The 27256-nt window shown below is 34.0% G+C and overlaps 1 protein-coding gene across 1 annotated transcript; it reads left to right on the plus strand.

Moving 5' to 3' along the window:
* Nucleotides 1-1599: 1599 nt before the first annotated feature.
* Nucleotides 1600-27256, plus strand: LOC138310329 (fap1 adhesin-like). The gene is made up of 8 exons (XM_069251540.1): nt 1600-1638; nt 9654-9755; nt 10026-10200; nt 10531-12095; nt 12228-12274; nt 12545-12603; nt 15204-15335; nt 24432-27256. The coding sequence occupies exons 1-8, from the start codon at nt 1630-1632 to the stop codon at nt 24596-24598; spliced, it is 2256 nt and encodes a 751-aa protein (XP_069107641.1). The 5' UTR covers nt 1600-1629; the 3' UTR covers nt 24599-27256.

The following is a 27256-nucleotide window of genomic DNA, read 5'->3' on the forward strand; positions in this document are numbered from 1 at the left end:
GACAATGGTACTAGCTGGGAGGGATACAGTGTATGGAATTATTTACTCATGATTGACAATCTTAATGAGAGGTACTAGCTGGGAGGTATGGTACAGTGTATGGTCTTGATTATTATTTACTCTGATTGACAAGGTACAAAGGGGGTACTGACCCCAGATATATTGATGTATTAGGTATGGGTCTGACCCCAAATATACTGATGTATGAGGTAGGGGTCAAAGGGGTACTGACCCCAGATAAACTGATGTATGAGGTAGGGGTCAATGGGGATTACACGAACCCAGATAAACTGATGTACGAGGTAGGGGTCAAAGGGGTACTGACCCCAGATATATACTGATGTATGAGGTAGGGATCAAAGGGATACTGACCCCAGATATACTGATGTATGAGTAGGGGTCAAAGGGGTACTGACCCCAGATATACTGATGAATTAGTAGGTGTCAAAGGGGTACTGACCCCAAGATATACTGATGTATGAAGTAGGGGTCAAAGGGTACTGACCCCAGATAGTACTGATGTATGAGGTAAGGGGTCAAAGGGTACTGACCCTAACAGATATACTGATGTACGAGTAGGGTCAAGGGTACTGACCCCCAGATATACTGATGTATAGTGGTAGGGGTCAAAGGGGTACTGACCCCCAGATATACTGGATGTACAAATGTAGGTGTCAAAGATAACTGATGACCTCAGAAATACTGATGTACGAGGTATGGGGTCTAAAGGGGTCTGACCCCGATATACTGATGTATTAGGTAGGGATCAAAGGGGCTACAGACTTACCCCAGAAATACTGATGTACGAGGTCAGGGGTTAGGGGACCCCATATATACAGATGTACTGAGGTAGGTGTCAAAGGGTACTGACCCCATAATATATTTGATGTATTAGGTAGGAGTCAAAGGGTACTGAACCCAGTATATACTGATGTATTAGGTGAAAGGGTCAAGGGGTAACAGACTCTCATTGAATAATACTGATGTATGAGGATGAGGGGTCAAAAGGGTACTGACCCCAGATATACTGATGTACGTTAGGTAGGGGTCAAAGGGGTACTGACCCCAGATTATACTGATGTATGATGTAGGGGTCCAAAGGGGTACTGACCCCAGATAATACTGATGTATACGAGGTAGGGGTCAAAAAGGGGTACTGACCCCAATATACTGATGTATGAGGTAGGGGTCAAAGGGGTACTGACCCCAGATATACTGATGTATTATGAGGTAGGGTCAAAGGGGTACTGACCCCAGATATACTGATGTATGAGGTAGGGGTCAAAGGGGTACTGACCCCAGATATACTGATGTATGAGGTAGGGGTCAAAGGGGATACTGATGTATGAGGTAGGGGTCAAAGGGGTACTGACCCCAGATATACTGATGTATGAGGTAGGGGTCAAAGGGGTACTGACCCCAGATATACTGATGTACGAGGTAGGGGTCAAAGGGGTACTGACCCCAGATATACTGATGTATGAGGTAGGGGTCAAAGGGGTACTGACCCCAGATATACTGATGTATGAGGTAGGGGTGATGTATGAGGTAGGGGTCAAAGGGGTACTGACCCCAGATATACTGATGTATGAGGTAGGGGTCAAAGGGGTACTGACCCCAGATATACTGATGTATGAGGTAGGGGTCAAAGGGGTACTGACCTCAGATACACTGATGTATGAGGTAGGGGTCAAAGAGGTACTGACCTCAGATACACTGATGTATGAGGTAGGGTCAAACGGGTACTAACCCTAGATATACTGATGTACGAGGTAGGGGTCAAAGGGCACATTAATTGATATATATATATATATGATTATACGGTATTATAAAATGTACCTAAGACCAAATCTAGAGAGATGTGCAGTGTGTATTATTAGTACATCACATGATAATAACTAGGAATGCGATTGGATAACAGCCATGGTCTATTTTGCGACAGTTCCCTGTCTTTCTTGACTACTGGAGACTACACCTGACTACGGGAACTATACCAAAGTATATTCACCCGGGAATGAGCATGCGGCCAAATATATGACGTCATAATGAATGTCATGTGATATACTAAATCTATTATGGCCATTTCCCTCATGAACAGTTCTCCTATAGTGTTGTCTGGCAAGATATAGTCTCCGAGTCGAAGACAACACATATCTCAACAAGTACAAGATATATATTTCGTTATTTACCTTGTATATTTTATTTTAAAGGAATGATATAAACCACTAATACACATAAATGCAGATGTATGTGTACCTACACGTACAGTATGGCTGCCAATATTTCGACAAATCGTTCTATTTCATGCTGTAGAGCTTTTTTTTTTTTTGTCAGTCACTTTTATTCCATGTGCCACTATGTGAAGTCCCAAATTGAAGTGATATTACTTTAAAATAATTTGAATACATGTTAGATAGACTACATTTAGATTCATGAATATAGCTAGATCGTAGTATATCTTCTATAAATACCGACCAGAACACATTGCGCACGGCTTCAAGAATCCTTAAATACTCGAAGTTTTGCTTAAAAATATGATAAAAAGTAACTTTAAAATGACTCATTTGAATGTCATAAACTAAATTCCAATATTTCTGTCGAAAAAGGTATCCAGAAAACATAACTTTGTGACTCTGAATAATGACGAAATTCGGGATCTCGACAGTACTGTACGTAATGGCTGCCGTGCGCTTGGGGTAATCTATGAAAGCAAATTTTAATTTGGTCATAATCACACATCGTTAAGTTTTTTACCAAGTAAGACTTAGCAAACAGTAATCGCTTATTAAAATGTCAGTATATTTTGGGAAACTTGGAATTTAATGTGTAATTTCTGTCAATATTGTAATATCAGCTGTCAATGTTTGTACATAGGTCTGTTGGCGATCGTGTTTTTTCTCGTGGCGGTCAAAAATGGAGTATAAACAGTAAAATATATGAATACCCGATGTTTGCATCTAAACATTATTGTAAAATATTTTTATTTACACTTTTTTAAAATTAAATTAACGCGAATAATAGTTATCAGAAACTGTTGTACTATTTATTACAATTAAAATTGTAACACACACATCGCAAGGCGGGCGAGTAAACCCACTAATGTTTATGTGTACCATATACGTGAGTTGTACCTATGAGCGCGCACCGGATGTTACCTATGTATGGTGACGTCATCGCCATCATTTCTGACATCTCCTATAGGAAAAACAATTCCATCTGGAAAAGGGCCATCATACAAATACTATTAACATGATAGTGTGTATGAGTACATTGTAATGTACATGTGTTGGTTTTAGACCAGTATTTTATTACCTGACAAATGAAAAACAATAAACAATTATAACAGGATATTAGTATATTGAAGTTATACTGGGTAAATATAACAGGATATTAGTGTATTGAAGTTATACTGGGTAAATATAACAGGATATTAGTATATTGAAGTTATACTGGGATAAATATAACAGGGATATTAGTATATTGAAGTTATACTTGGGTGAATATAACAGGATATTAGTATATTGAAGTTATACTGGGTGAAATATAACAGGATATTAGTATATTGAAGTTAGTTATACTGGTGAATATAAACAGGATATTAGTATATTGAAGTTATACTGGGTGTAAATATAACAGGATATTAGTATATTGAAGTTATACTGGGTGAATATAACATGATATTAGTAAATTTGAAGTATATACTGGGTGAATATAATAGGATATTAGTAATTATTGAAGTATATTGAAGTTATACTGGGTAAATATAACAGGATATTAGTATATTGAAGTTATACTAGGGTAAATATAACAGGATATTAGTATATTGAAGTTATACTTGGTGAATATAACAGGATATTAGTATATTGAAGTTATACTGGGTGAATATAACAGGATATTAGTATATTGAAGTTATACTGGGTAAATATAACAGGATATTAGTATATTGAAGTTATACTGGGCGTAAATATAACAGGATATTAGCTATATTGAAAGTTTTATACTGGGTAAATATAACAGGATAATATATATTAGTACTGGGTATTAACAGGATAGTATATTCAAGTTATACAGGGTGAATATAACAGGATATTAGTATATTTGAAGTTATAACTGGGTAAATATAACAGGATAGTAGTATATTGAAGTTATACTGGGTGAATATAACAGAGATATTAGTATATTGAAGTTATACAGGGTAAATATAACAGGATATTAGTATATTGAAGTTATACTGGGTAAATATAACAGGAATATTAGTTATATATTGAAGTTATACTGGGTAAATATAACAGGATATTAGTATATTGAAGTTATACTGGGTGAATATAACAGGATATTAGTATATTGAAGTTATACTGGGTAAATATAACAGGATATTAGTATATTGAAGTTATTACTGGGTGAATATAACAGGACAGGATATTTGAAGTATACTGGAAAATTAACAGTAAATAAGTTATACTGGTATATACTGTTGAATATAACAGGATATTAGTATATTGAAGTTATACTGGGTGAATATAACAGGATATTAGTATATTGAAGTTATATTACTGGGTAAATATAACAGGATATTAGTAGATATATTGAAAGTTATACTTGGGTGAATATAACAGGATATTAGTATATTAAAGTTATACTGGGTAAATATAACAGGATATTAGTATATTGAAGTTATACTGGGTAAATATAACAGGATATTAGTATATTGAAGTTTATACTGGGTGGGTGAATATAAACAGGATATTAGTATATTGAAAGTTATACTGGGTGAATATAACATGGATATTAGTATATTGAAGTTATACTGGGTGAATATAACAGGATATTAGTATATTGCAAAGTTATACTGGGTAAATATAACAGAGATATTAGTATATTGAAGTTATACTGGGTAAAATATAACAGGATATTATTATATTGAAGTTATACTGGGTGAAATATAACAGGATATTAGTATATTGAAGTTATACTGGAGTTGAATATAACTGGATATTAGGGTAGTTAATATTTAACAGGATATTAGTATATTGAAGTTATACTGGTAAATATAACAGGATATTAGTAAATATTGAAGTTATACTGGGTAAATATAACAGGATATTAGTATATTGAAGTTATACTGGGTAAATATAACAGGATATTAGTATATTGAAGTTATACTGGGTGAATATAACAGGATATTAGTATATTGAAGTTATACTGGGTAAATATAACAGGATATTAGTATATTGAAGTTATACTGGGTGAATATAACAGGATATTAGTATATTGAAGTTATACTGGGTAAATATAACAGGATATTAGTATATTGAAGTTATACTGGGTAAATATAACAGGATATTAGTATATTGAAGTTATACTGGGTAAATATAACAGGATATTATGCATTGAGAGTTATTACTGGGTGAATATAACGGAATATTAGTATATTTTATACTGGGTAAATATGAACAGGATATTAGTTTTATATAAATAAACAGGATATTATTACTATTTGGATAGTTATACTTACTTGTGAATATAACAGGATATTAGTATATTGAAGTTATACTGGGTAAATATAACAGGATATTAGTATATTGAAGTTATACTGGGTGAATATAACAGGATATTAGTATATTGAAGCTTATACTTGGTGCAATTTAACAGGATATAGTATATTGAAAAGTTTGGGGTAAATATATAACCAGGATATTAGTACTATTGAGTATTATACTGGGTATTAATATAACAGGATATTAGTATATTTGAAGTTATACTGGGTAAATATAAAACAGGATATTAGTATATTGAAGTTATACTGGGTAAATATAACAGGATTATTAGTATATTGAAGTTATACTGGGGTGAATTATAACAGGATATTAGTATATTGAAGTTATACTGGGTGAATATAACAGGATATTAGTATATTGAAGTTATACTGGGTAAATATAACAGGATATTAGTATATTGAAGTTATACTGGGTAAATATAACAGGATATTAGTATATTGAAGTTATTACTGGGGGAAATATAACAGGATATTAGTATAATTGAAGTTATACTGGGTGAATATAACAGGGATATTAGTATATTGAATTGTTATACTTTGTGGTAGATAACAGGATATTAGTATATTGAAGTTATACTGGGTGAATATAACAGGATATTAGTATATTGAAGTTATACTGGGTAAATATAACAGGATATTAGTATATTGAAGTTATACTGGGTAAATATAACAGGATATTAGTATATTGAAGTTATACTGGGTAAATATAACAGGATATGAAGTATATTGAAGTTATACTGGGTGAATATAACAGGATATTAGTATATTGAAGTTATACTGGGTAAATATAACAGGATATTAGTATATTGAAGTTATACTGGGTGAATATAACAGGATATTATATTGAAGTATACTGGGTGAATAAACAGGATTATAGTATATATACTGGGTGAATATAACAGGATATTAGTATATTGAAGTTATACTGGGTAGGATATAGAATATAACTGGGTGATATTAGTATATTATAGTATATTGAAGTTATACTGGGTAAATATAACAGGATATTAGTATATTGAAGTTATACTGGGTAAATATAACAGGATATTAGTATATTGAAGTTATACTGGTGAATATAATAGGATATTAGTATATTAGTTTATATTGATAAGTAAGTTTATACTGGGTAAAATATAACAGGATATTAGTATATTGAAGTTATACTGGGTGAATATAACAGGATTATTAGTATATTGAAGTTATACTGGGTAAATATAACAGAATATTAGTATATTGAAGTTATACTGGGTGAAATAACAGGATATTAGTATATTGAAGTTATACTGGGTGAATATAACGGTATTAGTATATTGAATTATACAGGAATATAACGGATTAGTATATTGAAGTTATACTGGGTGAATATAACAGATATTAGTATATTGAAGTTATACTGGGTGAATATAAACAGGATATTAAGTATATTGAAGTTATACTGGGTGAATATAACAGGATATTAGTATATTGAAGTTATACTGGGTAAATATAACAGGATATTAGTATATTGAAGTTATACTGGGTGAATATAACAGGATATTAGTATATTGAAGTTATACTGGGTAAATATAACAGGATATTGAGTATATTGAAGTTATACTGGGTGAAATATAACAGGATAATTAGTATATTGAAGTTATACTGGGTAAATATAACAGGATATTAGTATATTGAAGTTATACTGGGTGAATATAACAGGATATTAGTATATTAAAGTTATACTGGGTAAATATAACAGGATATTAGTATATTGAAGTTATACTGGGTAAATATAACAGGATATTAGTATTATTGAAGTTTTATACTGTGGTGAATATAACAGGATATTAGTATATTGAAGTTATACTGGGTAAATATAACAGGATATTATATTGAAGTTATACTGGGTGAAATATATACAGGATATGTAGTTATTGAAGTTATAACTGGGTAAATATAACAGGATATTAGTATATTCAAGTTATACTGGGTAAATATAACAGGATATTAGTATATTGAAGTTATACTGGGTAAATATAACAGGATATTAGTATATTGAAGTTATACTGGGTAAATATAACAGGATATTAGTATATTGAAGTTATACTGGGTGAAATATAACAGGATATTTAGTTTTATTGAAGTTATATATTGTTATATGAAATATAACAGGATATTAGTATATTGAAGTTATACTGGGTGAATATAATATACAGGATATTAGTATATTGAAGTTATACTGGGTGAATATAACAGGATATTAGTATATTGAAGTTTATACTGGGTGAATATAACAGGATATTAGTATATTGAAGTTATACTGGGTGAATATAACAGGATATTAGTATATTGAAGTTATACTGGGTGAATATAACAGGATATTAGTATATTGAAGTTATACTGGGTAAATATAACAGGATATTAGTATATTGAAGTTATACTGGGTAAATATAACAGGATATTAGTATATTGAAGTTATACTGGGTGAATATAACAGGATATTAGTATATTGAAGTTATACTGGGTAAATATAACAGGATATTAGTATATTGAAGTTATACTGGGTAAATATAACAGGATATTAGTATATTGAAGTTATACTGGGTGAATATAACAGGATATTAGTATATTGAAGTTATACTGGGTAAATATAACAGGATATTAGTATATTGAAGTTATACTGGGTGAATATAACAGGATATGTTAGTATATTGAAGTTATACTGGGTGAATATAACAGGATATTAGTATATTGAAGTTATACTGGGTGAATATAACAGGGATATTAGTATATTGAAGTTATACTGGGTAAATATAACAGGATATTAGTATATTGAAGTTATACTGGGTGAATATAACAGGACTATTAGTATATTGAAGTATATACTGGGTAAATATAACAGGATATTAGTATATTGAAGTTATACTGGGTAAATATAACAGGATATTAGTATATTGAAGTTATACTGGGTGAATATAACAGGTGTATTAGTATATTGAAGTTATTACTGGGTGAATATAACAGGATATTAGTATATTGAAGTTATTACTGGGGAATATAACAAGGATATTAGTATATTGAAGTTATACTGGGTATAGGAATATAACAGGATATTAGTATATTGAAGTTATACTGGGTAAATATAACAGGATATTAGTATATTGAAGTTATACTGGTAAATATAACAGGATATTAGTATATAAGTTATACTGGGTGAATATAACAGGTATATTGAAGTATAGTTATACTGGGTGAATATAACAGGATATTAGTATAGGAAGTTATACTGGGTGAATATAACAGGATATTAGTATATTGAAGTTATACTGGGTGAATATAACAGGATATTAGTATATTGAAGTTATACTGGGTAAATATAACAGGATATTAGTATATTGAAGTTATACTGGGTAAATATAACAGGATATTAGTATATTGAAGTTATACTGGGTAAATATAACAGGATATTAGTATATTGAAGTTATACTGGGTAAATATAACAGGATATTAGTATATTGAAGTTATACTGGGTAAATAAACAGGATAGTTATGGCACATTACCTTTCAAGTAATTTTGTGGGACATATAACCAGGATGAAAATCATAGAGTATTTAAGTTTATGGGTTACCTTTAACGTGAGAGACAGTTGATGAAAACATAGGAGTATTTATGTTTATGTGTTACCTTTAACGTGAGGACAGTTGATGAAAACATAGAGTATTTATGTTTATGTGTTACCTTTAACGTGAGGACAGTTGATGAAAACATAGAGTATTTATGTTTATGTGTTACCTTTAACGTGAGGACAGTTGATGAAAACATAGAATATTTATGTGTTTATAACTTGACAATCTTAGTGTAGTTATGTCCACATGTTTATAACATTAAATTAAACATGGAAACTTTAGTGTATTTTTGTCCATGTGTTTTATAATATGGAAACCTTAGTGTATTTATTTCCATGTGTTTTGTAATATGGAAACTTCAGTGTAATTTTGTCCGCATGTTTTGTAATATGGAACCTTATTGTATTTATGTCCACATGTTTATGGCATTAAATTAAATATGTGTTTAACATGGAAACCTAAGTGTATTTATATGTGCACATGTTTATAACAGGAAAGCCAGCAGTGTGTGGTGGTGGGAAGTAACAATCAGAGTCTCCTACAGGTGTACGCTCTAGTGGACACTGACCGGACACTGGTCAAGATCCAGGAAATTGTAGGTATCAGTCACATTCTAAGTTAAATGCCCTCATTTTTTATTTGGTAATCATTCTACACTGTTTAATGAATCTAAAGATGATAAAATGTTTGATTAAAAGTCTGGTTAGGTCACATCAGAAGTAACATGACACTTGAAAATTGTCTTAAAATGAATTTCACTTACTTTATATTGACTCTTTCCTGAAGCAAAGCCAGATCCTTTGACTTGAAGTAAGATATTATTCAAATATCAAGTAACACTTTTCTACCTTCATATTTGAAATAGCAACTGAACAAGGATGAGCGACCCCGAGGGATTTCTGCCCTCCAGGGCCCCCAGCAAGCTGGTTACCAAGGGATATTACTAGCAGTAGGGAAAAGGACTTCGGCCAGTGCTTTGTTCCCTTCATCCTCGGAGGGTACAGGAGATGTCCGTCTACAGTTTTTCCCTGTATCCATAGGTTTGTATGCTAGGAAAGTCATTACAAGTATCACTATTCCTCATTGTAAGTGAATGTACAACACTGAAAACAGATGTATTAAATGTTTTTGCAATCTTACTTTTAGAGATTCAGCTATTTTCATGCCAAGTTACAAATTTGAAAGTTGATCAAAATATTTTAAAGTAATTTTTGATGAAACGAGTACAGTATATGAGAATTAGTTAAGGTGAATCTGGGAAATGGATCTAGGAAAGTACATGTGTCTCATAATTGTAGACATCAAATCAGATTTGTGTCTTTCTTGTTTCTAATGATTTGACATGAATGTTATTAATTTGTGTTGAGTAGACAGGTCTGCTTTGAAGAGTACCAAGGATGGAGAGCCTTCAGCAGATCAGAGTGTGACAGAGAATCTAGTTCCCTCCAGTACATCCACACCTGCCACACAACAACAGAAAAAGACCATCAAACTACATTATTCTGTAGGAGAAGCCGATTCATCATTGAGTCAGTCAGTAAGCCAATCGGAATCATCCTCACTTGAACCGTTCAGCTTGATAAGCAATGGAATCTCAGAGGCCAGTACTCAGAATGTATCTCAAAGTGACCCTGTTGATCTTTTATTTAAGAAACAGAGAACAATATCAGAATTAAGGGACTACTCTGATACAGACTCTGCCAAATCATCGCCAAGGGATGTAACTCAGGGCTCGGAGGAATTGTCACCAAGGGATGTAACTCAAGGCTTGGAGGAATTGTTACCAAGGGATGTAACTCAGGGCTCGGAGGAATTGTCACCAAGGGATGTAACTCAGGGCTTCGGAGGAATTGTCACCAAGGATGATGAGGAATTGTCACCTCAAGGCTTGGAGGAATTGTCACCAAGGGATGTAACTCAGGGCTCGGAGGAATTGTCACCAAGGGATGTAACTCAGGGCTCGGAGGAATTGTTACCAAGGGATGTAACTCAGGGCTCGGAGGAATTGTTACCAAGGGATGTAAATCAAGGCTTGGAGGAATTGTTACCAAGGGATGTAACTCAGGGCTCGGAGGAATTGTTACCAAGGGATGTAACTCAGGGCTCGGAGGAATTGTTACCAAGGGATGTAACTCAGGGCTCGGAGGAATTGTTACCAAGGGATGTAACTCAGGGCTCGGAGGAATTGTCACCAAGGGATGTAACTCAGGGCTCGGAGGAATTGTCACCAAGGGATGTAACTCAAGGCTTGGAGGAATTGTTACCAAGGGATGTAACTCAGGGCTCGGAGGAATTGTTACCAAGGGATGTAACTCAAGGCTTGGAGGAATTGTTACCAAGGGATGTAACTCAAGGCTTGGAGGAATTGTTACCAAGGGATGTAACTCAGGGCTCGGAGGAATTGTTACCAAGGGATGTAACTCAAGGCTTGGAGGAATTGTTACCAAGGGATGTAACTCAGGGCTCGGAGGAATTGTCACCAAGGGATGTAACTCAGGGCTCGGAGGAATTGTCACCAAGGGATGTAACACAGGGCTCGGAAGAATTGTCACAAAGAGACCAACTTTCATCTACACCTCAAAAAAAGAAGTTAGTTGTTGACCTAAACAAATCTGATAGTGCTGACAGTGATTTAGAGACTGAAACTACGGAATTCTCAGATCAAAAACCACAGTTCAAAAGTCCGGAGTTAGATAAATATTTAGAGGAAAATGTAGGAATATCTGACCTCCCAAACTTGTCTCAAGATGCTAAAGACTCTGTCTCTGTAGTTGGCTCTGAACAGGCTGCTAGTAAGGATAAACAGAATGGTCATGATTCTGGCAACACTGAGGTGTGTGCTACCACAAATAAAGGGCCTATGGTTGGAGCAGCTGTGGATAGACTGAAAAATAACCAAGCCATCGAGGACTTAGAACGAGAGATACAATTACAGGTAAATAATAGTACTGTTTATCATACAAATAAGTTTTTAACTAGAAACTTTTTGAAAAGTGTTATTAAAGTTTTTTCCTGTAATGTGTTGACTGGACTAAAATCCTGACCATTCTCTAACTTTGTCCTTCAGAATTCTCACATAGAGCAGCTACAGAAGAAGGTGGACTCGTTATCCAGGTAGGACTTCACACACAGGTGATGGTGACAGTGTTACAGTTAGCTGTTTAATGTGATGATCAAAGTTATTGGCTATTGGATGCAATATATAATAGCAAATTAATATCGGTACTACACTATAAGTGGGAGTAGTTGTAAAACTACAATATTACGATTTTTTTTTAATGAAAAGAGATAACAACTTTTGAAAAGTTTTAATCTGTAATGAATTATGCGCATATACCTAACTGAATGTAAACATGGCTGGTAAGTCTGAATTTTTGTTTGTAGAATTGTGGAGGAAACATCAATGGTCTTTCCGACCAAATACCAAGCATTTGAAAAGCCAGGTTAGTTGTTTTATCTAAGGATAAAAATCTCTAAACAAAACGTTTTACTGCTGTTAATATCTTAACAACCATCGTGACATGTTTCAAGTAAAATCAAGATTGAGATAAAGTATGATTAAAAAAGTTAAGTGAGAGATAAAATGGTCGATCAATGTTTTATTTTCACTGTGTATTAGTCTTGTATCCTAAAGTTTTTCTGAATCCATTAAAATATTCTAGGTAAATTCCTTAGTCTCATGCTAATAAGTATGCTGACAATATTCATTCCTAAGGGCTTTTGATCTAACATTAAAATATGAAAGAACTATATTGGGTTAAAAAAACAAAATTATTTTTAGCTCACCTGGCCCGAAGGGCCGGTGAGCTTATGTCATGGCGCGGCGTCCGTCGTCCGTCCGTCATCCATCTGTCCGTCAACATTTCCTTTAAATCGCTACTAGTCATAGAGTTCTGCATGGATTGTAACCAAATTTGGCCACAAACATCCTTGGGGGAAGGGAAACAGAACTTGTATAAATTTTGGCTCTGACCCCCCGGGGGCAGGAGGGGCGGGGCCCAATAGGGGAAATAGAGGTAAATCCTATAAATCGCTACTTGTCCTAGAGTTCTGCATGGATTGTAACCAAATTTGGCCACAAACATCCTTGGGGGAAGAAGAACAGAACTTGTATAAATTTTGGCTCTGACCCCCCGGGGGCAGGAGGGGCGGGGCCCAATAGGGGAAATAGAGGTAAATCCTATAAATCGCTACTTGTCCTAGAGTTCTGCATGGATTGGAACCAAATTTGGCCACAAACATCCTTGGGGGAAGGGGAACAGTACTTGTATAAATTTTGGCTCTGACCCCCCGGGGGCAGGAGGGGCGGGGCCTAATAGGGGAAATAGAGGTAAATCTTTAAATCGCTACTTGTCCTAGAGTTCTGCATGGATTGTAACCAACATTAACCACAAACATCCTTTGGGGAAGGGGAACAGAACCTGTATAAATTTTGGCTCTGGTCCCCTGGGGCAGGAGGGGCGGGGCCCAATAGGGGAAATAGAGGTAAATCCTTTAAATCGCTACTAGTCATAGAGTTCTGAATGGAATGTAACCGAATTTGGCCACAAAAATCCTTGGGGGAAGTGGAACAGAAATTGTATAAATTTTGGCTCTGGTCCCCCAGGGGCAGAAGGGGTAGGGCCCAATAGGGGAAATAGAGGTAAATCCTTTAAATCGCTATGGGTCATAGAGTTCTACATGAATTGTAACCAAATTTGGCCACAAACATCCTTGGGGGAAGGGGAACAGAACTTGTATAAATTTTGGCTCTGACCGCCCGGGGGCAGGGGCGGGGCCCAATAGGGGAAATAGAGGTAAATCCTTTAAATCACTACAAGTCATAGAGTTCTACATGGATTGTAACCAAATTTGGCCAAAAACATCCTTGGGGGAAGAGGAACAGAACTTGTATAAATTTTGGCTCTGGCCCCCCGGGGGCTGGAGAGGTGGGGCCCAATAAGGGAAAAGAGGTAAATCCTTTAAATCGCTATTTGTCCTAGAGTTCTGCATGGATTGTAACCAAATTTAGCCACAAACATCCTTTGGGGAAGGGGAACAGAACTTGCATAAATTTTGGCTCTGACCCCCCGGGGGCGGGAGGGGCGGGGCCCAATAGGGAAATAGAGGTAAATCCTTTAAATCACTACTAGTCATAGAGTTCTACATGGATCGAACCAAATTTGGCCACAAACATCCTTGGGGGAAGAGGAACAGAACTTGTATAAATTTTGGCTCTGACCCCCCGGGGCTGGAGGGGCGGGGCCCAATAGAGGAAATAGAGGTAAATCCTTTAAATCGCTACTAGTCATAGAGTTCTGCATGGAATGTAACCAAATTTGGCCAGAAATATCTTTGGGAGAATAAGAACTGAGTTTGTATAAATTTTGGCTCTGGTCCCGGGGGGCAGGAGGGATGGGGCCCCATAGGGGATTTATAGGTAAATCCTATAAATCGGTACTTGTCCTAGAGTTCTGCATGGATTGTAACCAAATTTGGCAATGAACATCCTTGAGGGAAGGGGAACAGAACATGTATAAATTTTGGCTCTGATACCCCGGGGGCAGGAGAGGTGGGGCCCAATAGAGGAAATAGAGGTAAATCCTTTAAATCGCTACTAGTCATAGAGTTCTGCATGGAATGTAACCAAATTTGGCCAAAAACATCCTTTTTGGAAGGGGAACAGATCTTGTGTAAATTTTGGCTCTGGCCCCCCGGGGGCAGGACGGGAGGGGCCCAATAGGGGAAATAGAGGTAAATCCTATAAATTGCTGCTTGTCCTAGAGTTTTGCTTGGATTGTGACCAAAACATCCTTGGGGGAAGGGGAACAGAACTTGTATAAATTTTGGCTCTGACTCCCTGGGGGCAGGAGGGGTGGGGCCCAATAGGGGATTTAGAGGTTAATATTAAAATTCCTTCAGAAAAGAAACAATGAACCTGTATTCAGAACATTACTTGGCATTACAAACCAGGTGAGCGATACAGGCCCTCTGGGCCTCTTGTTTAAAAAGAATTCCTGTCTATTTTGTGTATTTAGAATTGACTATCATTTGTAAATTCCAGATGTTGTCCATGTGGTTTGTCACTGTGAAGGTGCGAAGGCTACTAAGAGAACATTTCTGTTGGACAACGGACGACTGCCACTGGATGTTCTGAAGCATGCTTTTGGTCTGTCTCTTGTAGAATTATACATGGGTAAGTGTACAGGACATTGGTCTGTCTCTGGTAGAATTATATACTACTTAAAATTTGCTAAGGATCACTTTTATTTTTCAGTAAATCAAATTCTTGTAATTGTACAATATTCATAAAAATGATTTAATGATGTCTTTAACATGATTAAACACAGGCTACAACAGAAAAACTATGGAATTTTCATGTGTGCTCGATACATTACTTGCGAAACAGAGCTACCCCCCAAAATCACAAAAACACGGTAATGGGAGCGAAAATGAATTTCGCGTTAAAAAATTTTTTCTTGTAATTTTTATTTCAGCATATTGTGTGACGTCCCCTAGCTTCAATAACACTGCGACATCGCCGATGGATGCTCGCAATGAAGTCCCGTTTCCGGTTTTGCTGGATGAATGCTCATTCCTCTCACAGAGCTGTTTCAAGTTCTTGCGGTGAACTTGGCTGGTAAACGCAGCATGTAGCATGACCCACACGTACTCTATCGGATTTAGATCCGGAGAATGAGCAAGCCAGTCCATGCGTTAGATAGTTTTCCTCTGAAGATAGGCGACAGTAACCCGAGCTCTATGTGGATGAAAGTTATCATCCATTAGAATGAATTCCGGACAGATAGCACCAGCATATGGTCTAATGTAGACATCGAGGACTTCATCGCAGTACAAATTGCTGTTTGGGAAGACATGGAGATCTGTTTTACTTTGGACACTTATACCGCCCCAGACCATTACAGACCCGCCGCCATGTCGGTCGTGTTCGGAGATGTTGGCTGTAGGAAATTGTTCATTTGGTAGTCTCCACATTCTAGCACGCCTGTCTGTGAAGTCGAGACAGAATCTTGACTTGTCTGTGAACAGAACAGGGCTCCAGTCCCTGATAGTCCATCTCGCATGATCGTGGGCCCATGTAAGTGTAGTCTGAGCATGCCTACCAGTCAAGGGAATCCTCTCTGCAGGTCAACGGAACCTCAGTCTGCATGGTTATGTACAGATTGCGTAGATATTCGAGTTCCAGTGGCGTTTATGATGTCATTTCGTAGTGACGTAGTGTTATTAAACCTCTGACGACGAGCTTCAGAGGGAAACTATCGAACACATGGACTGGCCTACTCGTTCCCCAGATCTAAATCCGATAGAGCACGTTTAGGACATGCTACAGGAATCCATTTCTTCCCGCGTTTACCATCAAAGGTCATTGCAAAAACATGGAACAGCCCTGCAAGAGGAATGGACATCCAGGCAGTTTGTTTGTTTGTTTAATTAACGTCCTATTAACAGCTATGGTCATGTAAGGACGGCCTCCCATGTATGCGGTGTGTTGCGTGTATGTTGTGCGAGGTGCGTGTTTTGGGAGACTGCGATGGGACTTAATTGCGAGTATGCGTCGGCGATGTCGAAGTCTTATTGAAGCTAGGAGACGTCACACAATATACTGAAATGAAAATCACTCGAGAAAACTTTTTAACGCGAATTTCATTTTCACTCCCATTGCTGTGTTTTTGTAATTTTGGGGGGTAGCTCTGTTTCGCAAGTAATGTATCGAGCACTCGTGAAAATTCCATAGTTTTCCTGTTGGAACCTGTGTTTAGACATCTTAAAGACATCAAAGCATTTTTTTTTTATGAATATTTTACAATTAAATGAATTTGATATACTACAAAATAAAAGTGATCCTTAGCAAATTTTGAGAAGTATATATGGGTAAGTGTACAGGACATTGGTCTGTCTCTGGTAGAATTATATATAGGTAAGTGTACAGGACATTGGTCTGTCTCTGGTAGAATTATATATGGGTAAGTGTACAGGACATTGGTCTGTCTCTGGTAGAATTATATATAGGTAAGTGTACAGGACATTGGTCTGTCTCTGGTAGAATTATATATAGGTAAGTGTACAGGACATTGGTCTGTCTCTGGTAGAATTATACATGGGTAAGTGTACAGGACATTGGTCTCTCTCTGGTAGAATTATACATGGGTAAGTGTACAGGACATTGGTCTGTCTCTGGTAGAATTATACATGGGTAAGTGTACAGGACATTGGTCTGTCTCTGGTAGAATTATATATGGGTAAGTGTACAGGACATTGGTCTGTCTCTGGTAGAATTATATATGGGTAAGTGTACAGGACATTGGTCTGTCTCTGGTAGAATTATATATGGGTAAGTGTACAGGACATTGGTCTGTCTCTGGTAGAATTATATATGGGTAAGTGTACAGGACATTGGTCTGTCTCTGGTAGAATTATATATGGGTAAGTGTACAGGACATTGGTCTGTCTCTGGTAGAATTATATATAGGTAAGTGTACAGGACATTGGTCTGTCTCTGGTAGAATTATACATGGGTAAGTGTACAGGACATTGGTCTGTCTCTGGTAGAATTATATATGGGTAAGTGTACAGGACATTGGTCTGTCTCTGGTAGAATTATATATGGGTAAGTGTACAGGACATTGGTCTGTCTCTGGTAGAATTATACATGGGTAAGTGTACAGGACATTGGTCTGTCTCTGGTAGAATTATATATGGGTAAGTGTACAGGACATTGGTCTGTCTCTGGTAGAATTATATATGGGTAAGTGTACAGGACATTGGTCTGTCTCTGGTAAAATTATATATGGGTAAGTGTACAGGACATTGGTCTGTCTCTGGTAGAATTATATATGGGTAAGTGTACAGGACATTGGTCTGTCTCTGGTAGAATTATATATGGGTAAGTGTACAGGACATTGGTCTGTCTCTGGTAGAATTATATATGGGTAAGTGTACAGGACATTGGTCTGTCTCTGGTAGATTTATATATGGATAAGTGTACAGGACATTGGTCTGTCTCTGGTAGATTTATATATAGGTAAGTGTACAGGACATTGGTCTGTCTCTGGTAGATTTATATATGGGTAAGTGTACAGGACATTGGTCTGTCTCTGGTAGATTTATATATGGGTAAGTGTACAGGACATTGGTCTGTCTCTGGTAGAATTATATATAGGTAAGTGTACAGGACATTGGTCTGTCTCTGGTAGAATTATATATATGGATAAGTGTACAGGACATTGGTCTGTCTCTGGTAGAATTATATATGGGTAAGTGTTCAGGACATTGGTCTGTCTCTGGTAGAATTATATATGGTAAGTGTACAGGACATTGGTCTGTCTCTGGTAGAATTGTATATGGGTAAGTGTACAGGACATTGGTCTGTCTCTGGTAGAATTATATATGGGTAAGTGTACAGGACTTTGGTCTGTCTCTGGTAGAATTATATATGGGTAAGTGTACAGGACATTGGTCTGTCTCTGGTAGAATTGTATATATGGGTAATTAAGTGTACAGGACATTGGTCTGTCTCTGGTAGAATTATACATGGGTAAGTGTACAGGACATTGGTCTGTCTCTGGTAGAATTATATATGGGTAAGTGTACAGGACATTGGTCTGTCTCTGGTAGAATTATACATGGGTAAGTGTACAGGACATTGGTCTGTCTCTGGTAGAATTATATATGGGTAAGTGTACAGGACTTTGGTCTGTCTCTGGTAGAATTGTATATATGGGTAAGTGTGTACAGGACATTGGTCTGTCTCTGGTAGAATTATACATGGTAATTAAGTGTACAGGACATTGGTCTGTCTCTGGTAGAATTATATATGGGTAAGTGTACAGGACTTGGTCTGTCTCTGGTAGATTATATGGTAAGGTACAGGACATTGGTCTCTCTCTGGTAGAATTATACATAGGTAAGTGTACAGGACTTTGGTCTGTCTCTGGTAGAATTGTATATGGGTAATTAAGTGTACAGGACATTGGTCTGTCTCTGGTAGAATTATATATGGTAAGTGTACAGGACATTGGTCTGTCTCTGGTAGAATTATATATGGGTAAGTGTACAGGACATTGGTCTGTCTCTGGTAGAATTATATATGGGTAAGTGTACAGGACATTGGTCTGTCTCTGGTAGAATTATATATGGGTAAGTGTACAGGACATTGGTCTGTCTCTGGTAGAATTATATATGGTAAGTGTACAGGACATTGGTCTGTCTCTGGTAGAATTATATATGGGTAAGTGTACAGGACATTGGTCTGTCTCTGGTAGAATTATATATGGGTAAGTGTACAGGACTTTGGTCTGTCTCTGGTAGAATTATATATGGGTAAGTGTACAGGACTTTGGTCTGTCTCTGGTAGAATTGTATATGGGTAATTAAGTGTACAGGACATTGGTCTCTCTCTGGTAGAATTATACATGGGTAAGTGTACAGGACATTGGTCTGTCTCTGGTAGAATTATATATGGGTAAGTGTACAGGACATTGGTCTGTCTCTGGTAGAATTATATATGGTAAGTGTACATGACATTGGTCTGTCTCTGGTAGAATTATACATGGGTAAGTGTACAGGACATTGGTCTGTCTCTGGTAGAATTATACATGGGTAAGTGTACAGGACATTGGTCTGTCTCTGGTAGAATTATATATGGGTAAGTGTACATGACATTGGTCTGTCTCTGGTAGAGTTATATATGGGTAAGTGTACAGGACATTGGTCTGTCTCTGGTAGAATTATATATGGGTAAGTGTACAGGACATTGGTCTGTCTCTGGTAGAATTATATATGGGTAAGTGTACAGGACATTGGTCTGTCTCTGGTAGAATTATATATGGGTAAGTGTACAGGACATTGGTCTGTCTCTGGTAGAATTATATATGGGTAAGTGTACAGGACTTTGGTCTGTCTCTGGTAGAATTGTATATGGGTAATTAAGTGTACAGGACATTGGTCTCTCTCTGGTAGAATTATATATGGGTAAGTGTACAGGACATTGGTCTGTCTCTGGTAGAATTATATATGGGTAAGTGTACAGGACATTGGTCTGTCTCTGGTAGAATTATATATGGGTAAGTGTACAGGACATTGGTCTGTCTCTGGTAGAATTATATATGGGTAAGTGTACAGGACATTGGTCTGTCTCTGGTAGAATTATACATGAGTAAGTGTACATGACATTGGTCTGTCTCTGGTAGAATTATACATGGGTAAGTGTACAGGACATTGGTCTGTCTCTGGTAGAATTGTATATGGGTAAGTGTACAGGACATTGGTCTGTCTCTGGTAGAATTATATATGGGTAAGTGTACAGGACATTGGTCTGTCTCTGGTAGAATTATACATGAGTAAGTGTACAGGACATTGGTCTGTCTCTGGTAGAATTATACATGGGTAAGTGTACAGGACATTGGTCTGTCTCTGGTAGAATTATATATGGGTAAGTGTACAGGACATTGGTCTGTCTCTGGTAGAATTATATATGGGTAAGTGTACAGGACTTTGGTCTGTCTCTGGTAGAATTATATATGGGTAAGTGTACAGGACATTGGATTCTGTCTCTGGTAGAATTATATATGGGTAAGTGTCAGGACATGATCTGTCTCTGCGTTTCACTCCAATACAAGATTTTATGGTTTAAGTGTACAGGACATGGTCTGTCTCTGGTAGAATTATAGTGGGTAAGTGTACAGGACTTTGGTCTGTCTCTGGTAGAATTATAAACGGCTAAGCTATATGAAGTGTACAGGACATTGGTCTGTCTCTGGTAGAGATTCATGTTAAGGGTTATTAGGCCGGCAGGATCTTGTATAGGAGCGTAACATAGGGCATCGTAGTGGAACAGAATTACGTGTATAAAATTAGATTTGGATTATTACCTTCATAAGTTGATGCCATGGTAGGACACCAGTTGTTTTTTACGCTGTCAATGAATTTTATCAGTGAGTTAGATAAGTATATTTGTTATCATGTTTATGTTAGATAAGTATATTTGTTATCATGTTTATGTTACATAAGTATATTTGTTATCGTGTTTATGTTAGATAAGTATATTTGTTATCATGTTTATGTTAGATAAGTATATTTGTTATCGTGTTTTACATAGATAAGTATATTTGTTATCATGTTTATGATAGATAAGTATATTTGTTATCATGTTTTGTATAGATAAGTATATTTGTTATCATGTTTATGTTAGATAAGTATATTTGTTATCATGTTTATGTTAGATAAGTATATTTGTTATCATGTTTATGTTAGATAAGTATATTTGTTATCATGTTTATGTTAGATAAGTATATTTGTTATCGTGTTTATGTTAGATAAGTATATTTGTTATCATGTTTATGATAGATAAGTATATTTGTTATCGTGTTTATGTTAGATAAGTATATTTGTTATCATGTTTATGTTAGATAAGTATATTTGTTATCATGTTTATGTTAGATAAGTATATTTGTTATCGTGTTTATGTTAGATAAGTATATTTGTTATCATGTTTATGATAGATAAGTATATTTGTTATCATGTTTATGTTAGATAAGTATATTTGTTATCATGTTTATGTTAGATAAGTATATATTTGTTATATGTTTATGTTAGATAAGTATATTTGTTATCATGTTTATGTTAGATAAGTATATTTGTTATCATGTTTATGTTAGATAAGTATATTTGTTATCATGTTTATGTTAGATAAGTATATTTGTTATCGTGTTTATGTTAGATAAGTATATTTGTTATCATGTTTATGTGTTATATGTTAGATAAGTATATTTGTTATCATGTTTATGTTAGATAAGTATATTTGTTATCATGTTTATGTTAGATAAGTATATTTGTTATCATGTTTATGTTAGATAAGTATATTTGTTATCATGTTTATGTTAGATAAGTATATTTGTTATCATGTTTATGATAGATAAGTATATTTGTTATCATGTTTATGTTAGATAAGTATATTTGTTATCATGTTTATGATAGATAAGTATATTTGTTATCGTGTTTATGTTACATAAGTATATATTTGTTATCATGTTTATGTTAGATAAGTATATTTGTTATCATGTTTATGTTAGATAAGTATATTTGTTATCATGTTTATGTTAGATAAGTATATTTGTTATCATGTTTATGTTAGATAAGTATATTTGTTATCATGTTTATGTTAGATAAGTATATTTGTTATCATGTTTATGTTTATGTTAGATAAGTATATTTGTTATCATGTTTATGTTAGATAAGTATATTTGTTATCATGTTTATGTTAGATAAGTATATTTGTTATCGTGTTTATGTTAGATAAGTATATTTGTTATCATGTTTATGTTAGATAAGTATATTTGTTATCATGTTTATGATAGATAAGTATATTTGTTATCATGTTTATGTTAGATAAGTATATTTGTTATCGTGTTTATGTTAGATAAGTATATTTGTTATCATGTTTATGATAGATAAGTATATTTGTTATATCATGTATTATTTGTTTAGATAAGTATATTTGTTATCATGTTTATGTTAGATAAGTATATTTGTTATCATGTTTATGATAGATAAGTATATTTGTTATCATGTTTATGTTAGATAAGTATATTTGTTATCATGTTTATGTTAGATAAGTATATTTGTTATCATGTTTATGATTAGATAAGTATATTTGTTATCGTGTTTATGATAGATAAGTATATTTGTTATCATGTTTATGATAGATAAGTTTATTTGTTATCATGTTTATGTTAGATAAGTATATTTGTTATCGTGTTTATGTTAGATAAGTATATTTGTTATCATGTTTTATGTTAGATAAGTATATTTGTTATCATGTTTATGTTAGATAAGTATATTTGTTATCATGTTTATGTTAGATAAGTATATTTGTTATCATGTTTATGTTTAGATAAGTATATTTGTTATCGATAGTTTATCATGTTTATGTTAGATAAGTATATTTGTTATCATGTTTATGTTAGATAAGTATATTTGTTATCATGTTTATGTTAGATAAGTATATTTGTTATCATGTTTATGTTAGATAAGTATATTTGTTATCATGTTTATGTTAGATAAGTATATTTGTTATCATGTTTATGTTAGATAAGTATATTTGTTATCGTGTTTATGTTAGATAAGTATATTTGTTATCATGTTTATGTTAGATAAGTATATTTGTTATCATGTTTATGTTAGATAAGTATATTTGTTATCATGTTTATGTTAGATAAGTATATTTGTTATCATGTTTATGTTAGATAAGTATATTTGTTATCATGTTTATATGATAGATAAGTATATTTGTTATCATGTTTATGTTAGATAAGTATATTTGTTATCGTGTTTATGTTAGATAAGTATATTTGTTATCATGTTTATGTTAGATAAGTATATTTGTTATCATGTTTATGTTAGATAAGTATATTTGTTATCATGTTTATGTTAGATAAGTATATTTGTTATCATGTTTATGATAGATAAGTATATTTGTTATCATGTTTATGTTAGATAAGTATATTTGTTATCATGTTTATGATAGATAAGTATATTTGTTATCATGTTTATGATAGATAAGTATATTTGTTATCATGTTTATGTTAGATAAGTATATTTGTTATCATGTTTATGTTAGATAAGTATATTTGTTATCATGTTTATGTTAGATAAGTATATTTGTTATCATGTTTATGTTAGATAAGTATATTTGTTATCGTGTTTATGTTAGATAAGTATATTTGTTATCATGTTTATGTTAGATAAGTATATTTGTTATCGTGTTTATGTTAGATAAGTATATTTGTTATCATGTTTACATAAGATAAGTATATTTGTTATCGTGTTTATGTTACATAAGTATATATTTGTTATCATGTTTATGTTACATAAGTATATTTGTTATCATGTTTATGTTAGATAAGTATATTTGTTATCATGTTTATGTTACATAAGTATATTTGTTATCGTGTTTATGTTAGATAAGTATATTTGTTATCATGTTTATGTTAGATAAGTATATTTGTTATCGTGTTTACATAAGATAAGTATATTTGTTATCATGTTTATGTTAGATAAGTATATTTGTTATCATGTTTATGTTAGATAAGTATATTTGTTATCATGTTTATGTTAGATAAGTATATTTGTTATCATGTTTATGTTAGATAAGTATATTTGTTATCATGTTTATGATAGATAAGTATATTTGTTATCATGTTTATGTTACATAAGTATATTTGTTATCATGTTTATGATAGATAAGTATATTTGTTATCATGTTGACTTACAGATGGCGAACCCTTTGTTGTGGGAGCCAACATTGATGGATACATACCGATGAAATTTGATTCCTCGTCTACCGTCCAGATTGGTGGCATCATACAACCAGCATCTGACAAGGACAGCACATCAGAGGATATGGGCATAGGAGGGATAGACAAAGAGGTCACATGTTAAACGACCTTCACCTCTGAGACAAGGTGGTATCTGTTAAAACGTCTTTAACCTTGAAGACAGGGGTGTTGTAAATTAAATGAGTTTCACCTCTGATATGTGAAGAGGTCTTATGTAAAACATCCTTCACAAGCATGATGATCTTTAACTCCCACAAATTGATGAGTTGTTGAATGACCTTCACCTCTGAGACTATATATCGATTACATCACTGAGACAAGGATGTCATGTTCACTGACCTTCACCTCTAACACGAAATGGCATAATAAATCACCTTCACCAGTTGTAGAAGTAGGAACATTTTAATGTTTTAATAAAGAACAAATAACACACATGAACAATGAAGAATTTTTAAACTTTGACAAAGATCTTATTGTTATTGTCACTATTCAAAATGAATCTCATTGTATCTGCAGATATTAAGTAAAGTTTGAAGAAGTTGTCAAACTGGTTTTCAGAATTTATTGTAACTAAATATTGTTGAGGAAATGAAAAGATACATTAATGAGACAAGGATATGTTATAAAGATGCAGTCAAGTTTGATCATTACTTTCTGTAGTGAACTCCACTTACAATAGGAGATGGAACAGACCATCTATACTTTTCCTTGTTGTAGTCATCTTACATGGAAGACAAAGAAAACATGTTTGGAGGATTTTATTTTCATGCAGGTTCCCAATTATAAACAATCTTGTTTAGAGTTAGTTATTTGGATGTTATTCCATGACATTCCAGTGGTTTAGCCAGATTACTGCTGTGTACATGTTACTTAGGGTGAACAAGACATATCGTATGTAATGTAGTCTGCATGCTGGAGCCAAGAAACCTGTGATAGTACAACATTCCACTACACATTCTGAGATTTAATGTGATTATGAAACATTTTTACCTGCCTGATTCATTGTTTGTATCACTCTTGTTACATTGTCTATTCAAACTATATTTACATGTATCAATGATATTTAATATATATGATATACATGAAATGTACATCACAAATTATCATTTTACCTTGATGAATTGTATGACTAAGGGAGACAACTGTCAGTTCGGTCACCTTTGGCTTCTAAGACTTTTCACTTTTTAAATGATAAAATTGATGTTTGATACCTTATATGGGATGTAGATTGTATTCACATAATTATTGCTAGTCAATATTGAATAATTAAGTTGTTAATGTATATTTTGTATGAATGCAGTACACGAAATATACACACTAAACAATCTGGCCAGAATTTGTTATATATCATTGATCATTGATATCAACATGATTCTAACAAAAGAATAACATTTTTTTTCATGAGCATATCATGTACACTTATATCAAGTGTATATTGTTGATAATTGATATTATATCCAGTCATGTGTTCAAATTCTGTTGTTACGACACATAAATATTGTGTAGGAGTAAATTCTGGTACATTTATTGAATTTATGTAAAGAACAGACCTGTCGTCAAGGATTTCTTAACAGGTGAATGGTCTGTTTAAAGGTCCTCTACCTTTATGGAAATGGCTTTAATTCCTAAAATAGGACTATATAACAAGATGGATAATTTTGTAGAGTGGCAAAAGTTATTAGCTTACCGTTAATACTACTTATCTACACCTTTTGAATAATTTAATTGAAATAAATTAAATGCTAATTTTCATATTAAAAACTTTTGTTTTCCTAATTACTGCACATTAAATTTTTTGGTTTACTATCAGTGCGCCAGACGGCAAAACAGCGAAATGTATCTTCATTGTAAACATAGGTTATGCAGGGAACTTGCATTTGTTATTTGTTTGATGTTGTAACCTTATCTTAGGCCATTGATATAGATTTTCATATGTTACTATTTTTTATCAGAAACTAAAAAATTTTGTTTCGGAAAGGTAGTGAGCCTTTAAGTTCCTCTGTGGGATTTTTGTGACCAGGTGGATATGTTGTATGAATGTATTTTGAGTTGAGCAATGTCAAGTTGAATACTCTCCTTAGATTGGGGTCTAGAATCCTTTATTTGTCCCCAGGAGATGTTTCTGAACACTCAGTGGTGACTGAAAGGGGAAAACAGGGTTGGTTATTATGTGGCGACATTGTTGGTTCACTGTGAGACAAGGAGACATTTATGTTTGTAAAAAATGCTGATCCAAAGAGGCCTTCTGTTGATGACTCAAATAAATTCCTTTATGTCACATATCAAATGTAGACCTGTACAGTAAAGTGTTATATATGTTAAAATTAGCATGAACTAAGGACATAAAGCCATGTAGAGAAGAGTAAGACATGAGAATGCCAAGAACAAAAAGGACATCAGAAGCATTTCTCAGATCATTTTTTATAAACATATTTTATTATATAATTTTATTTACAATCAATTATAATTTTCTTGTATCATTCAGTTATAGCTTTATAATGAATTATTACAGTATTATATCCTTTATAAACTCTTCAGAAAGGCTTGTTTAAGATTTATACAGAACGCACTTGTGTTGATATACAAATCTAAAAAGCATTAATAATATGTTGTTTAAATGTGTATCCATGACGTCGCTATTCTTTATTGTTGTTCTGAAGACAACTTACGGTACTTAGTTGGCACATACAAACGATTGCCCTGATACTGTGTCTGACCCATCTCCTTCAGCATGTTGTAATAAAGTTGTTTTATCAATACA

Source organism: Argopecten irradians, chromosome 1, assembly GCF_041381155.1.
Source record: "Argopecten irradians isolate NY chromosome 1, Ai_NY, whole genome shotgun sequence".
Taxonomy (NCBI): Eukaryota; Metazoa; Mollusca; class Bivalvia; order Pectinida; family Pectinidae; genus Argopecten; species Argopecten irradians.